Source organism: Lontra canadensis, unplaced genomic scaffold (genome assembly GCF_010015895.1).
Source record: "Lontra canadensis isolate GAN:19392208 unplaced genomic scaffold, GSC_riverotter_1.0 scaffold8, whole genome shotgun sequence".
NCBI classification, from domain to species: Eukaryota; Metazoa; Chordata; class Mammalia; order Carnivora; family Mustelidae; genus Lontra; species Lontra canadensis.
The window spans coordinates 6241748-6258169 of NW_022631002.1; the positions used below are offsets into that span (position 1 = coordinate 6241748).

The window sequence follows — 16422 nt, forward strand, 5'->3', positions numbered from 1 at the left end:
TTTTTAGTAAGAACGGTCATGAGGAAAATAAGCAAAGGAGGAACCCACACAGGGCCAAGAGGCAGGTGAACAGAATACAAATGGCAGTGGGGGGTCGGGGGAGCTGTACAATGCGTCTCCGTGCAGACAAAGGCCCAGGAGTGCAGACAGCGACAGAGTTCGCACGGGGAGACCAGGACTCATCACCAGTCTCGTTTCCAGAGCAGTGGTTTTCTCACTGCTAACCCATCTTCAATCGCAGCAATAGTAATGATTTTATTTTGAGGGGCTCCCCCTAGTCTGGCAGCCTGCGTGCCCATCCAGCTGCCATCGTGTGTTACTGGTCTCACCCAGGACAGGGAGAGTCTCTCTACAACTTGGGTTGGTGGCCAGGATTTAAAAAAAAAAAAAAAATGGGGAGAATTCACATAAAATATCCAGATGAATGGCTTGTCTTGCAAAACCAGGAGACCTGGCCCGCTCCCTGGAAAGGCAGCAACTGAGGGCGAATAGGGCGTAGCCGCCCTCGAGACTGGCTGGGGGGTCCTCAGTTGACCACCATGTCCACCGTCCCCTGACATCCAGCTGACAGGCGGCCTTACTCTCACTACCAACAGCTTCTTCACATCTAATGAAAGTCCCTACTAATTTCACACACAGTCCCCTGCCCACATCCTTCCAAGCCTTCATCTCTTGCTGGAAGGGATTTGCATTGGCCAAGGATTATACATTTAAAAGAAGAGAAGAAATTCATCTCCGGATTTGCAGGTAGCAAGAATTACCCATGAACCGTGCGCCCGGTGCACCCCACCCAACAGAAAATTCGCCATCCTTCTTCCTCAGCGGGAACCCGAGCGAGGAGGAGCTGGGGACAGAGTTAAAACCACCCCCCCCCTGGGGGGAGTCACACCACAGCCGGGGTGGGAGCGGGAGATAAGGCGCACACTGCAAGGAGGTCAGTGAACCAGACGGAATTCATAAACACCACGGGCTCCGTCGGTGAGCAAGAAACATCTGAAAGACTTTTAATTAGAAGCTGTTTGGCCCAAAGGTGGTTCATCAAACCTCAGAGTTTTAGCAAGTCACCATCACTTTTAGGTGGAATTCTATTAATCTCTTCCCTGAAACCAGATGTCGCACTGTCAATCATCATTCCTTCTCAAAAAAATAACATAAAATCAATTTAGCGGTGGTGGGGGGGGGGAGGCAAGTCCGCCCTCAAGTCCCCTTGCCGTGCTCTGCAGCCGGGCGTGGGTTTGGGGACCAGGTCGTGGTGGGAATGGGAGGGATGGCACCGTACCATGGAGGGACTGATTTCACTGGGATCCACATACATTCTGCTGACGTCGTAAAGGGAGTTTATGTCTCTTTCCTGAAAAAGAGCAAAGCGGAGTAAACGGACGACGCCCTCCGAGCTCCCGGGGCGGCCCCACACAGAGCCAGGCTTCTCGGCCACCCCCAGGGACAAAGAGTTGAAACCTCCCAGTTTCCTCGTGCCTCCTGGCGGAGACGGTGAGAAGCTGCTGAAAAGCTCCCCCGAACTTGGAAACTGCACCCCCAGAGGAGAGAGGTCTCTGTGCCGGCCCTCCTCTGCCGGGCCCTGCAGGAAAGCCAAGCCCGGAGAGCAGCGGCACCGTGGAAGGTCCCACTGGCCAGGGCCCGCCCCATACCGCCCCCTGAGCCAGTTCCATGTCCACGGGGGGACACAGGCCACCCCCTCAAGGGATTACCACCATGGAAACTGGCAAACACCCCAAACCCAGACACGTTCCACATTTACCGGCTCACACTGAACACCCATCCCGCCCTCTGTCTGCTCTTGTCACTGTCTCTCCGGGTCCCCTCTGGCCTTGGGCCACAGCTGCTCCCCGACCTCGAACCGGCTTTCCCCACGGCCCCGTGGGTCCTGGCTGTCAGGTCTGGGCTCCCGTGTGGACCCTCCTCAGACCTGGTCTGAGCGCTCTGGCTGAGGTCCCAAGCAGCACTCAGCCTTGTTCTGTCGGCTTCCCAGTCATCCACCTGCCCGGGACAGCTCCCCCCTGCAAGCCATCCAGCTCCCCCTCCAGAACCGGAATTTCCCAAGCCAGGCTGTGCTCCACCACACGGCCAAGAGCTACGAGTGCTCCTGGGCCATGGCTGGTGTATCCTGAATCCTGTATCCTATCACCTACGTGGCCGGAACTAAGATGTGGGAATTGGATCAGGTCTGTTTTCGGCTCAGAACCCTCCGGGGGCTCAGAATAAAAGCCAGTGTCTCTCGGGGGCCTGCTCTGCTCCAAAAAGTCCTTCCTTAGGTCTGCCGCACTCTGGCTCTCTCAGTGCCAGCCACACTGGCTGCTTCTCTGAGCCTCCAGGCATGCCCTCACCACAGGACCTTTGTACCCGCTGATCTTCCTGTCCTTATCTGCGTGAAGCAGTCCTCCACGAGCGCGTGAGTCTGCCGGAATGCCTCGTTCCCAGTGAGATCTTTCCAGAGCACGCTCGGGAACCGCAGCCCCTTCCCCATCACTGCCTCCATGACTCCCCCCGCCCACTTTCCCTCTATACTGCACGTCACCCTCTGACCCACGAAGTGTTTTTCAGTTGATCCCACTTATCTGTCCCACACGAGACTGCAAGCAGCACGAGGGCGGGGTCCGTGTCCCCGGGGTCCCCGAGCCATCCCGCACACCTGGGGAGGGCTCAGCGGAGGTTTGCCAGACGCGCAGCCAAAGCACGAGCGGGTCACCCGCCTACCATGTTGTAGCGCTCCAGGAGCTCCGGCGTCACGGGGTAGCGCAGCCGCATCTTCCGGTACAGCGCGTGCTTCTCATAGTAGCTCACGAGCTCCACGAGGCTCTCGAAGTAGGCCGAGGTCCCCAGCACGAAGTGCCGGCCGTCCCGGTGGATGCGGCAGTGCTTGACCTTGCCCCTGGCCCTGGAGGGGGACACCACGCAGAGCTGGCCACCGAGACCCCAGACGCCACACGGTCGTGCACGCCCCGCTAAAGAGAAACCACCTAGCTCCCCGTCCTGGGGGCCCGGGAGAGAAGCGAGGTTCGGCCCTCCTAGGGGATACGACGATGGCAGGTCTTCTCAACACGGACACAGAGAAAGCTGTACCTTACAGGAGATATGGAGTGACCCAACAGCTCGCTCCTCATCTGCCTACTCTCCCTGACCCCAGTTAGAGGACTTGCCTTTGGGAAAGGCCAGGTGTCCAGATCAGGGTCTGCAAACAGGGACCCGAAGGCCAAACGGGGGCCCCACCCCTCCCCTGCCCTCACTTTTATAAATAAAGTTTTATTGACACACAGCCACAGTCATCCACTTGGGTGATGCCTGTGGCTGCTTCCACCCCACAGCACTGGAGCTGAGCGGCTGCACCCGAGGCCACAGGGCTGGAAAGGCCTACAATAGCCACCCTCCAGTCCTTTATAGGAAACGTCTGCTGGTCTCTACTCCATAGCTCTGGGCTTTGATGCCCACATCCTTGAATCTGATCTTGAGTGGCTCAACTATGACAACCACCAATTTTTTTCCCCCCAAACAGCAAAGCAACCTTTGATGGCCTCACCCTGCTGACACGGGAGGTGGGGAAAATCGAGAGCAGAACACAATCTTCAGTCTTACTGGCTTTTATCGGCAAGAACAGGACCATTTGGGAAAATAAGCTTTGACCCTAACTTCACAGCCAAACGGCATCTTCTGAAACTGTCTAAAGGCATACTTAGGAGGCGTGAGCTATGCGTCGTTTAAGAATCTTGCACCTTAGAGGGGCGGCCAGGTGGCTCTGCTGGTTAAGCATCTGACTTTGACTTCAGCTCAGGTCATGATCTCAGGGTCGTGAGATGGAGCCCGTGCTGGGTTCCCGTGCTCAGGGGGAGCCTGCTTGGGATTCTCTCTCACCCTCCCCTTCTCCCTCTGCCTCACTGCCCCCCACAAGCTTGTGTGCGGTAACTCAAATAAATAAATATAAAAATTCAGCACCTTAAAGATACTTTTTGTTTTAAAAAACACACCCTGTTAAGCCATTTCTTCAATAAGTCCGGCAAAAAAAACGAAACAAAAAAACCCCAAAAAAATGTGCTAGAAGAGTTCTGCCTCCATGGCTTACTTGCAGGGATATTTTATTAGTATTTCTTAAAAACAAACAAACAGCTGAGCAGAGAAACAAATTGCAAGATAAAACTATAGTAGGATCCCGTTAGTATTTTTTAAAGATGGAAGCAAATTCCCACACACGGAAGAGCACAGTATTTTCCACAGGGACATACCCATGGAGGTCATTTGGTTTTTGTTTTTGTTTTTTTTTTCCTGAGCCCACATGGAGATACCAGTTATAAAAATGTGCTTTCTACCAGGACGAGGACCCAGACGGGATGGACCTTAGCTTTCACTGTGATGTCTTATTTTCTAAGAATATATTTGCATAATAAAGAAATTTTAAACTTTCGGGGCACCTGGGTGGCTCAGGTGGTTAAGCATCTGCCTTCAGCTCAGGTCATGATCTCAGAGCCCTGGATTGAGCCCCACATTGGGCTCCCTGCTCAGTGGGGAGCCTGCTTCTCCTTCTGCTCAGAGAGAGGGGCTCATGCTCTCTCTCTCTCTCACTTGCTCGCTCTCTATCAAATACAATCTTTAAAAAAATGTTTTTTTAAACTTTTTACAAAAGTTCCCTGGGGCAGGGAGGCTCTAGGGTCTGGAAATTAATTAAGAGTAGGGATCAGGTTCTGGTTCCTTCTGGGAACCTGACTGCACCTGTGTTTTCCTGTCCACAAGGCCAGGGACGGACAGTTCCTGTCTCAGGACAACTGTTAGGACCGCCATCCAACAGCCCAGGGTAAGCCTTCTGTGATGTGTCCAGCACCCCGAGGGCAGTCCATAATGAATGGCTAGGAAAACAGAACCAGGGTCAAGCCAAAAGGGGCTTTCCTGCCAAGAGAACAATCAAGAAGGGAGACACACCAGGGCTGAGTGTGAATCACACCTTCCAGGCCCCCGGAGGCCATAAGCCCGTGACACTGTGACCCGAGGTCTCCCTCGGCTCTGCCACGAAGCCCTGTTCCCACGTCCCACTGAGGTCCACGTCCTACTGCTCACACCGGGACAGCAGCTTCATCTCTTTGCACAGACTTGAAAGCAGACACCTGTCCCCTCCCACAGAGATCTATCCAGAAGTTCAGTCTGTGTTCTCTGAGCCTGGAACACCACCTGGCACAGGAGAGGTACTCCACAGATACTGGGGAGGGGGCGGGGGAGGGAAAGTTCCTCCAGACCCGTGCTCTCCGTCCGCCTGGAGCCCATCCCCCACCTTGTCCCCCTAGCACTCCCGCTCACCCTCTGTCACCTGCCTGTCCACTCTGTGACACTTATTGCACAACATTACAGTGATGTGTCAGTCATGTACCTGACTCTCCTGCCCCACGCAACACTTCTCAGTGAGGGACAGTGACACCTACCCCACACCATGACCACAGTGAATTAGAAAAGTCTCTGTGTCCAGGCGGGGGGAGGTCATCTTTGACTATTACAGTGACCATGACCCCCACGGACATGCGGTGGGTGGAGACCAGGACATTCGCCGTCCCAACACAAAGGAAATAGCCTTCCCCTCCTCTCCTCAAGACACCAGCACCTTGTCACTGGCTCACTCAGCCAGCGCGTCCCGACCACCTGCTGCTGGCAAGCCAACGCTCAGTAAGAGGAAAGCGCTCGAGAGAAACACACGAGGAACAGGACGTCTCGGTCGCAGCGGACTGTTGGCCTCATGAGAACAAGGACTGGCCGGTTTGTATCCCTCCTGTGTTTCTGGAGCCCAACAAGGAGCCTGGCACATAGTAGGTGCTCACTGAACACTTAAACATTTACTGAGCCCTAAAAATGAAAAACTCCAGCTTTTAGGGTACCACCAGTCTCATGGGGAGGGCAGGCAGGCAAACAGCAGGGTGGACGCATAAGGCCAGGCCTCCATCTGGGGATCTCATTTTCATCCACATGGTTCCAGTGAAGGGATTCCAACCCACGGCCAGCCTGAAGGTGCCCAGTCAGAACCATGACACACCGCTCAGGCAGGGGCCAGGGAGAGTGTGGGGATCACAGGACTCGTCTTTTCTACCCGACACCGGCTCCCAAGGGGAACCCAGTGCAGAGTAGCACCGAGACAGACACACAACTGGCCCCCCGAGGGCTGCCCGGTGAGACGTGGATCCAGGCCTGCTGGAAGCCAGCTCGCCTCCTGAGCATCTCTGCTAGTAGCCAGTAACGCCTCCCTTCTGGGAGGCCACTGAGTCTGATTTCTGTCCCTTGTACCCCAAAGCCTCCCGACTGACAGAACTACCACACAACTCAATGCCCAGCACCCAACATGGCGGCTGGTACAACAGGGGTTCAATCAACTTGCCCAATCCCACCCAGGTGGGAGGCAGCACCACCAAGAGCTTTGAGGCCAAGGGCAAGGTGCCAGTGCCAGTGCCAAATAGCCCAGAGCCTCCCTGTCAGCAGCACAAAGCACAGAGGAGCCAGGCTGGCCAGAGCCAGCACAGAGTAGGTGCTCAGCAAATGGCAACAATAACGAGCCTCACCACCACCACCACCACCACTCACCCAAGAAGGAAGGAGTAACGGGGGGGAAGGGGGCAGATCCACATGCCCAGAGGGCAGCCTGGCAGGGTCACCAAGGGGGATGGGCCAAGGCAACAGCAATGGAAGGAACAGGAGCGGCCTGGGCACACCAGGGACCCTCCTGTGCCGCTGGGAACCATCATCACCACGTGGGAACGTGGAGTCTGGAGCTTCTGCTTCCTCCCACTTTTCCTAAGGAGAAACCTAAACTTCCAAGTGCAGTTTCCCAGTACTTAACATAACCATGCAGGCTGAGGCTCTGTGTGGCCCATAAGCCTCTTGAAACCACACTGTGGCTTTGAACATGGGTAAGTCCAAGTCTGAAATTCTGCCTCACTCCCAGGACAAGGCTGTGTGGCTCTAGACAGGATGCTTAACCTCTGGGCCTCCATTTCCCTACTCGCTGTACCTCCTTTACTCCTCATGGGCTGCAAGGAAGGACTCGGGCAGATGAGGCCTCAACGGCAGGCCCGTGTCGGGAACGTTCTTTAGGGCTCCACACGCTAGGGTAGGGGAGATGCGGGGACAGTAAGGTGAACCGGGTCTGAAACTCCCCGACACTGTCTCTGGGGGAAACCAGAGGAATCTGGGGTCTTGGGATGGAATTAGAGGACAGAACCACAGTCCTGGAGAAAGTCGGTCCCCGCGGCCTTCCCACTGCCCGCGCTGGGTGGGAGCACAGCAGGTCTGTCACGTCACTGCTCTGGGCTGCCAGGGCTGCCTGGGTTCAAATTCCAGCTCTGCCATTATTGGCCGCACATTTCAGCGTTACTTAAGCTCCCTGTGCCTCAGTTTCCTCCTCTGAACAATAAGGATCATGGTCATGAAGTTGCTGGAAGACAGAATGAGCTCACGGGGCAGGTGTAACTCTCAAGGACCCAGAGCCGGGCCCCGCACACAGACAGCTCCCCTGAGCGGACGCTGCTCGTGCCTTCCACACCCGTCCTTCCTGGGGTGCGTCTGGCGAGCACGTGCCGGCTCCCACCCACCCGCTCACCTGAAGGTGATGGCGTACGAGTCGGTGCCTTCTCGCCTCCGGATGAGGAAGGCCCCGTCCCGGGGAACCCTCATTAGCATGTCCTCTGCTTCCCCGCGGCTCAGCCCGTCGTAGTACCACCTGCGGCACAGGGAAAACGGCCAAGTGAGACGGCCACCCACGGAGGAGGCAGTCCTGGGCTCCGAGGCTGCCTAGAAAAAGGCCCCAGAAACCACTGTGGAAATTACACCATGGGCTTTCCCACCCAACAACACCGCTGAAGACGGCAATTTTTTGTAAAAGACTACCAAGATGTAGCTCAGGGAAAACATTCCTATAGTAGGTTCTGCTTGGAGCACGAGAGAAGAAATTTAACCTACCTGTACCCATCCCACCCCTGCCCCCCATCAGCCTGACCAGGGCCAGCATCCGTCAATGTGGAGAACAGAAAATCGGAGGCAGAGAACACAGGAACAGAATTTCAGGTCTTTTTGTCTGGTTAGTCTTGGGTTACTTTCAAAGATATGAAATGGCAGATTTTAAAAGGCAATCTATACAAATTTAGATAAAAGTAAGAAAGGTGCCATAAGTTATAAGGCCTCTCAGAAATGTACATTTTAGCAGCCTTCTGCTTAAAAATAGCTCCCCCCCCCTTATTTCCAGAATGGGTTAAACTTTTGCAAGGCATAACTAATATTCATTTCACTAGATAAAAATGAAAGGAAATGTGTACAATTACTTTCTTTTTGTTCACTTGCACAAAGAACAGGGAATGAGCTTTGACAAGCAGAACAGTATCACTGGACCAAAATTCAGCTCTGAAAATCAAAGCCTGAGAGCTCGGGACTGTGAAGGTAAGGGAGGAGAGGGGCAGGGAGAGGCCAAGGGATAGGGGAAAAAGGCATAGTAGGTGTTTGGAAATGGGGGCCATCATGGGGAATTTAAGAGATCCTGAGGGCCTGGGTGAGGGGCCTTGGGGGAAACTGGGCCCCGGCACACCTACAAGACTGGCTTTTCCGACTGCTGAACCCAATCTGCCTGGGTGTCTGCACCCACTAAACCTGGCGCCTGAGGTCTGCGGCCCCGGGAGCATGGGCACACGTACGGCTTTGACTCATGGGGGTTGGGGTTGGGCACGGGGTCGGTGAGCCGGAGCTCGAACTCGGTGCAGCGCAGGTGCGTCTCGCGGTAATGCTGGATGAGGTCATAGATGCTGGTGAACATGACATTGTCGGTCAGGAAGTACTTCATGGTCCCACCCTCCATGGTGGAACGGATCCGGCAGTGCTGGACCCGGCCGGACCGCCTGCAGGGAGAGGGACAACGTCAACAACGAGGCTGGGCCCACTTGCCCTGCCTGCACCCGGGGTGGCAGAGAGCATGCAGGGGGGTGGTATGGGGAAGTGGGGGTGGACCAGAACTGCAGCCAAGGGCACTGACAGGGAGGCACTACATGTGGCCACACAGACCTCCCTCTGCTCTTAGAACAGGCTGGTCTTTACCCTGGATTCCAGAACATTCTACCTACTTCCTCCAACTACATTTTCCTACCTAACTCCTACTCTGGAGCCAGAAGGCCTATGTGTAAATCCAGACTCAGCCACTTATGTGCTAAGTGACCCTGAACAAGTGACTTGTCTTCTCTGAGCCCCCACATCATCATCATCCCTGTGGTCTGTCCTCGCTGAGCTGTTCTAAGGACTGACCAAGATCACACACAAAATGTGTCTAGAACACTGCCTGGCACATGGGAAGTATCTTATAGGAGTTAGCTGTCACTCTTATAGGTATGTTGTTATAATGTGTATCCTTTGGGTCTCCACGGAAACACCACTTCTTACAGGAAGTCTTCCCTGACCATCCCCAAGCCCCACGTTACATCAGGCCCTGATTGTACAGACTTCTGTAACATCTAGCATTTTCTGCATTGCACGTTATCACAACTACAATTGTAAATCATTGACTCCTTTTTCGTTGTCCATCTCCCTGACCAGACTCTAATCGCCATCAGGACAGGGACCCGGTCTGCCAGATCGCTGTGCCCAGCACGGAGCAGTCACTCAATGCACACCCTTTAGTGAATGAAAGTACTAATGAGTCAGTGAGTGAGAAAGCTCCCAACGGCTCCATAAAGCCACCTTTAGAATCTCTGCTTTAGGGACAAGAAAACAAAGATGGAAGGGGGCTGAGTGACTTGGGGTGCCCTACCTGCTCTAGAACCAGGACTGGGGGACAGTGGGGGTGTGTGTGTGTGAGTAAGGCCACATTGTCCTTAGTGCAAGGTCAGATCCTGTCTTGACTTAAAATGATGGTGATACTTTGCTCGTCATGGATTTTTCGTTACTTCTGATTTTTAAACATTTTGCACTGAAATACCACTAGTCTTGATTGCTGTGTTTTGGGCCTCACCTGCCTCGGCCCACCCCTGCCCCGCACAGATCCCTAAATGAAGTCTGGGGTTCTGGTGGAGGCCTGAGTTCGCACAACTCATGCCATGCCCCGCCCCACCCCCACCCCGCCCGGACCATTCGCAAGGGGAAGGCAGCGTGCGCCTACCAGAAGGACAGGGTGTAGTCGTTGGGGAAGGTCTTGCTCTCTCGCACCAGGAAGGTCCCGTCTTTGCCCCCCGTCTCCGCACAGTACTCCTGCAGCAGCCTCTCAGCACTCGTCCTCTTCTCCACCTTCTTGTGGAACCACTCCTCCCCAAAATGCAGCTCTGTGGGGGGTATATCCTGGGCCACAAGAGGAGGCATTTCTGAACACCTGGACCAGTCCCCCAGCATGGCCAGACCGGTCCCTCTGCACATGCTGGCTCGGGACTGGATAGCAGACAGGCTGGCGTCGGCTTGCCCTCACCCCAAGAGGTCTGGGAAGACGGCTTCCACAGCCCTCCCTTGCCTGCCGCCATGGGCGGTGGCCTCCTGGAGTCCTAAGACATCGACAAAGGGGCCCCCAGTACAGGTTTCAACTTTACTGCACAAGGAGTCTGAGAGCCATAAAGCCCTGGAAATTGCCCCCAAGAAACAGCACCGAGGATGGCCAGGAGCCAGAGGGGAGAGGGCAGGAAAGCTGGGAATCAGGCTGGAGATGGGGCTGGACGGAGCATCCAAATGACTTCCCTTCCCACCCAGAGCACAGGCCCACCAGGCCCTGCAGAGAGCAGGAAAGACATCCTTGAATCTCATTGGTTGGTAAGCCAGCCAATCAGAGAAGAGCCAGGCAGACCTTGGTACCCGAAGGGGTGGCTCCTTGTGCTGAGGATGTCGGGGCCTGTGGGCCATAGGACAGAGGACAGGTTAGGAGGCTGTGTCCCCTACCTGGGGCAGCTCCTCTTCTGCTGTCTGTTCAATGTCATCGCTAAATGACAGCTTGGCATCAGCGATGGCACAGTAGTGCCGAGTCCATTTCTGGAAAGGGAAACCAGCATGAGCTCTCCCCTCCGTCTTCGCCACATCAACTCTGGGACCCAGGGGCCACCCCCTGGCATCACCCCAGCATTTGCGAGGGATGAACCTTTCCCACTTTCGTAGACATGTATGGTGGATTCATGGAATTCCACCCCCTTCAGGACATTTCTTTTAAAACATCTATTTTTGGGTTCTTCTGGCATTTTCAGGACTTTTTTTTATTCACTGGGTCTAAGAGTAGATACAACTTTGTGCCAAATTCCTAGTTCCTATTTATTTAATTTGAAGCCCTTTATGAATGTTTTTTGGGCTGGTGGCTGTCTTTTTCTATAACCTCCACTTTTTATGACTTTTAGGAGTTCTCAGCTAGTCTGGCGAGAGACTTCAACATCTGACTTAATTCTTTATTTACACATTAACAATTTTTAGTGTTTCTAGGATGTAAGAACATACATATCAAAATATATGCAGACAGATTTGCATGTCAGGTTAAAGGATGTGAGAAGTGGCACGAGCATTCAAAATGCATTCCTCTCACCCAAATAAGGGTTCCAGTCGAACTGTCCCAGATGGAAGGGTAGTAAGGAGTTAGGACAGCCAAATACAGTCACATCCTGGACTGAACCCTGGACTGAAAAAAGGACACCAGTGGACCAACTGGTAAAACTGAAAAAAGGCCCATGAATGAACGAGTGGTAGGGGACCCATGTTCATTTCCTGCTTCCAACAATTACACGCTGGTTATAGAGGATGTTAGTATTTGGGGAAGGTGACTGAAGGGTACATAAATATTCTTCATGTGCGTGTGAATGTCCAATATGTTACAGGGAATATAAAGTGATTTCAAAGTAAAACATTAAAAATGCAAAAAGAAGGGCGCCTGGGTGGGTCAGTGGGTTAAAGCCTCTGCCTTCGGCTCAGGTCATGATCCCAGGGTCCTGGGATCGAGCCCCACATCAGGCTCTCTGCTCAGCGGGGAGCCTGCTCGCCCCCCACCCCCACCTGTCTCTCTGCCTACTTGTGATCTGTCTGTCAAATAAATAAATAAAATCTTTTAAAAAAATGCAAGAAGAAAAAGAAAAGAAAGGTGAGAACGGGAATAAGATAGGAGTATTCTCAGAGTTCTCTGGTAGGCCTCAGATGTGCACAAGGCACTGAGAAGGGGTGCAGGGAGACCCACCTGGTCGATGGAATCCCACATGTACAGTTCACCCTGTTGCTTGTGCTCATCCTTCTTGTCCTCCATGTTGACATCCACGTCGCCCCGGGGGCCCAGCTTCTTATGCTGAGGGGAAAATACACACAGTCTCCCTCAAGACCCAAATTTAGGATCTTGGAGCTAGCAAGCGTTCATCCCCATCAGCCAGCCAGCCAGCATCTATCTGCAGTGTCGACCTCAGGGCCTTTGCACTGCCCGTTTTCGCCGCCTGCCTTCTCTCTCACTACATTCAGCTCTGTGCTCAGTGTCACCTCCTCAGAGGAGCTTTCCTCAGCTACTAGATCTAACAATAGCCTCTACTCCCCTTCCCATCCCTGTCACTCTCTGGCCCCAGGGAGTTATTTAACTCTGGGCCCTTTGTGGTTCTCTGTGACTTCTGCTTCCCTGTCAAAAAACATAAGCCCCACGACGGCAGGACTTTGTGCAGTTCTCTGTTGAATCTTCTGTGGCAGCTCAGCAGATAGTAAGTGCTCGATAAACAGTGGGTCAGTGACACCACCTGGATGTCCCGTGTTCTCTGCCACACACACAGGGAAGGGCAGGAACAGCCAGTCCGATGGCCCAGAATGCAGGGCTGTGGATGGCACACCGGGGACACAGAGTTAAGCTGCTTTCTCAGCTGTGCGACCATGGGCAGGAGGCTACACGTCTCTGGGGCTTACAGTTCTCATCGGGGAGACTAAGACCATGACAACAACAACCTACATCCAGATGGGCGCCAACACCCACGCAGGCCAGTATTCGTGAATCTTGATTCTGGTGGCCCAGAGGAGGGAGCTCAGGGTTGGGAGTCCAACCGGGGCTCAGATTCAGCGCCTTACTAGCTGGGTGAGAGCTTGTCTCGGTCTCAGTCACTTCCCCTGTGAAACGGGGTTAACGCCAGCCCCTGCTGGGTCCTGTCAGCCAAGGGGCATGAAAGCCACCTGTCAACACTGAGGCAGCATGTGTCATTTTGAATGGCCTTGAGCTCCCTCTTGGGAAGGAGCCAACCGCAACTCAGCTGAGCCACCTTCTAGACCTCAAGGTCTCCATCTGGAAAATGGGCCTGGGGGCTGGGATTTGCCACCCCTCAGGGCTGCAGGAGATTGGATAGCGTTTACTGTCACACCTAGCCAGGCTCACCAACGCTGTTCTTGCCCTCATCCCTGAAACAGAAAAGGAGGGAGCCACAAAGTACCAATGGGGAGGCAAAGGGTGCTCTGATGGGGCCTCCCCGACCTCACACCCTAAAACAAGAGCCAGAAAACCTCTGGGGATGCACAGGGACTGGTCCCACGAAAACAGAGCTACAGGGAAATGCACCCTCACGGACCTAATGCCTGAGAAGCCGCAGGCCCTGCCGGGCCCAGCTCTTGCGGCCTCTCTGTCCTGCCTTCCCCAAGCTGGAAGCTTCCCTTGGTGTCTTGGGAAAACTGCCCCAGCGTCATAGCCAAATCCTCCAGATACGCTAGTGCCTTTACCGTGAGGGCACGAACACGCCCTCCTCCGGATGAACCTCTGAGAAAGCCCCCTCACAGCGTTTGGCCCTCCTCTGTTGACGGGTCTGTCTCCCCACTAGACAGTGACCTCCTGGCAGGCAGGGATTATTCCCAGGGCATCTGGGTGGCCCAGTGACAGTCTGGGGAAAGTGCCACCCGTTCACACCACCCCCACGTTGACAGAGTTATTCCCCCAACCTGAAGGCAATGCCCCCCTCTGTGTGGTAAATGCCTGTCCGTCCTTCCATACGAACCTGCCACCTGTCAACAGACTCCATCCCTCTCCTTCTGCCAGGGGCTAAACCGGAGACTTCACATTCGGCCGCCTCTGTGGGAGCCGTGGACATGTGACAGTTCTCACACACAGGGCAGGACAGGCTGGGACATACAGAACTGACATCCCACTTGTTTGCCAGAAATCGTGGACCCTGGACACGTCCAGGTTGCCCCTTCTCTAGGCTGATGCTCAAATGGGCCCACAATCCACCATCCACCCCACACACAGGGACCACGTCCCAGGGCAGACCCCCCACCCCTTCTGCGCCAGCGACCTCCTTTGAAGTTGGGGAAGACGACAGACCCGTTTCTCAAAACATTTACAATGCACAGAATTTTAAGACAAACTATATTGAAATACAGTTATTAAGACCTTAAATATTTATAATGTAAATAGGTGTGCTTCCTTATTAGCTTTTTATAGAAGATCTACAATCAAATCGATTAGCCACCATAATTTCAAAGCAGTGATGTGGACAAGATTATTTTGAGATATCTGTACTAACTGTAAACACGATATAAAACTATCTACGATTTCTGCTGGTGACGAAGCCCCAAGTGGCTTGTTGCTGATATTCACAAGGGAAGGAAATGTTAAGTTTTAGTTACAGGTTAATAAAAATAAAGAGGCAACATTTCCCCCCAAGTTCGCATGCTACCATACCCCAGATTCTGAATGGATTCTCTGGGGGTCTACAGAATAAGAGGATGCTGGTTCCCTTGACAGCCTTGTGGACCAGAGCTCAAACCTTCTAGAACATTCTCCCTCACTTAAAGAAGATATGACCTCTTCTGTGCTTTAAGCTACAATATACCTGGTCTCTTCGTCTTAGTAATAAAGATCCCCAAACATCACCCTTCTCCCTGGCATCCCTGGCACTCTTGGGCACAGCTGAACCTTCATCTCTCCCCCTTGCCAGCAGCTGGCAAGAGACCCCCTTCAGCCATGAGCACACACAGCCTTTTGGGGCAACTGTCCACCTCCAGTCCGTGTCCATCTCACACATTGCACTGGGACACAGAGGCACCTCTAGGTCAAAGGACCTTGCCCAGGGTCGCTCAGGGAGTTAGTAAGGAGAGCTGGTGGGAGTCCGGGCAGTGGGAACAGGACCTGTGCTCTGAGCCACTGGCTCTCCCGAATGAATACCAGGCCACCCGAGGCCACCCACCTTGATGATGAACTTCTCCCGCAGCTGGCTGGGTGAGGGCAGCTGGTCAGCGCTGGCCTCCGTGGGCTTCGTCAGCAGCTGGTCGCCAAACACCTCCTTGAACACCCGGGCCATGTGGCGCTGCTGCTCCACGCAACAGTGCTCCTCGATGGACAGGATCACAGGGAAGCTGTGTGCCGGAGGAGCGGGCTCAGCCCAGCAGATGGGGGTGGGGCCGGGGTCGGAGGTGGTGGCGGCGGCAGAGGGCACCAGTGTCCCAGCACCCGCATCCTCCCAGCTCGAGAACCAGGGAGGGACTTGCGCTTTTGGCATGAAGGGGGCGCCAACACTCAGCTGAAGACTTGTTGGGCGAGACCAGAGGATGGAGGCTGGGCAGGTAGGTAGGTGTGGGGGTGTGTGTGGTGCGTATGCGGGTGGGCAGGGGCGTCTGTCCACCTTTCCCTTAAAGACGAACCACCAGGAAATCAGCCAACTGACCTGGAGGTGACAAAGGCATGGTCTTTGATGGCCTGCACAACGTCCTCAAACTTGATCTTGGTGGTCCGTGTCCAGCCATGGTAGATGATGGGCTTCCCGTCGGGCCCGTCCCAGCAGTCCACTGAGGGGAGAAACATGTAGTCTCGACACCGGGCCATCTGTCCCTGCCTGGAGAGTCCACTGACGGCAGCCACACTGCGAGGGGGGTTGGGGGGGTGGACATCTGCCAGCTTGGCCCCGGGCCCCCAGTGGCTCACTTACTTATGTGGGGGCCACACAGGAACTCCCCTCGGGGGCTGGCAACACGAGGAGCCCTGTTACCTGTGTACATGCACTACTTGTGCAGTTATGGGAAGACCGTAGTTGCTTAAAGATCCCCAATACAGTCATCCCAAAGAAGCTGGTTTCAATGTTTCCTTTTTTATTTTTATTTTTTTAAAGATTTTATTTATTTATTTGACAGAGAGAGAGATCACAAGTAGGTAGAGAGGCAGGCAGAGAGAGAGAAGGGGAAGCAGGCTCCCCATTGAGAAGAGAGCCCGATGCAGGGCTCGGTCCCAGGACCCCAGGATCATGACCTGAGCTGAAGGCAGAGGCTTAACCCACTGAGCCACCCAGGCACCCCTGTGTTTCCTTTTTTAAAAAAATAGATTTATACTGTGGGATTTGTTTCTGATTTCCCTCGGCTTGCTTGTTCTGCTAGTGGAAATAATACAGAGCAAGGAGATGCTTATTTTTCTGAGCTTCATAAGAAAACATTCAAACAGAACTAGGTTAGGTAGCAGGTAAACATCCCCTCATTTTCAACCCCCAGAGGTACCAGGAGCTGATTGCTTCA

General features: G+C 54.0%; 1 protein-coding gene across 2 annotated transcripts in view; it reads right to left on the reverse strand.

Annotated features, from left to right (window-relative positions):
- The window catches only part of PLCG2 (phospholipase C gamma 2), a 142219-nt gene that overhangs the window by 43256 nt on the left and 82541 nt on the right, over positions 1 to 16422 (reverse strand). For both annotated transcript variants that reach the window (XM_032853885.1, XM_032853886.1), the window contains exons 13-21: positions 15585 to 15705; positions 15108 to 15276; positions 12146 to 12250; positions 10876 to 10965; positions 10115 to 10290; positions 8664 to 8864; positions 7580 to 7699; positions 2716 to 2896; positions 1280 to 1351 (exon numbers count right to left, since the gene is read on the reverse strand). In XM_032853885.1, coding sequence (XP_032709776.1) covers positions 1280 to 1351; positions 2716 to 2896; positions 7580 to 7699; positions 8664 to 8864; positions 10115 to 10290; positions 10876 to 10965; positions 12146 to 12250; positions 15108 to 15276; positions 15585 to 15705 — 1235 coding nt within the window. The remainder of the gene's footprint in view (positions 1 to 1279; positions 1352 to 2715; positions 2897 to 7579; positions 7700 to 8663; positions 8865 to 10114; positions 10291 to 10875; positions 10966 to 12145; positions 12251 to 15107; positions 15277 to 15584; positions 15706 to 16422) is intronic.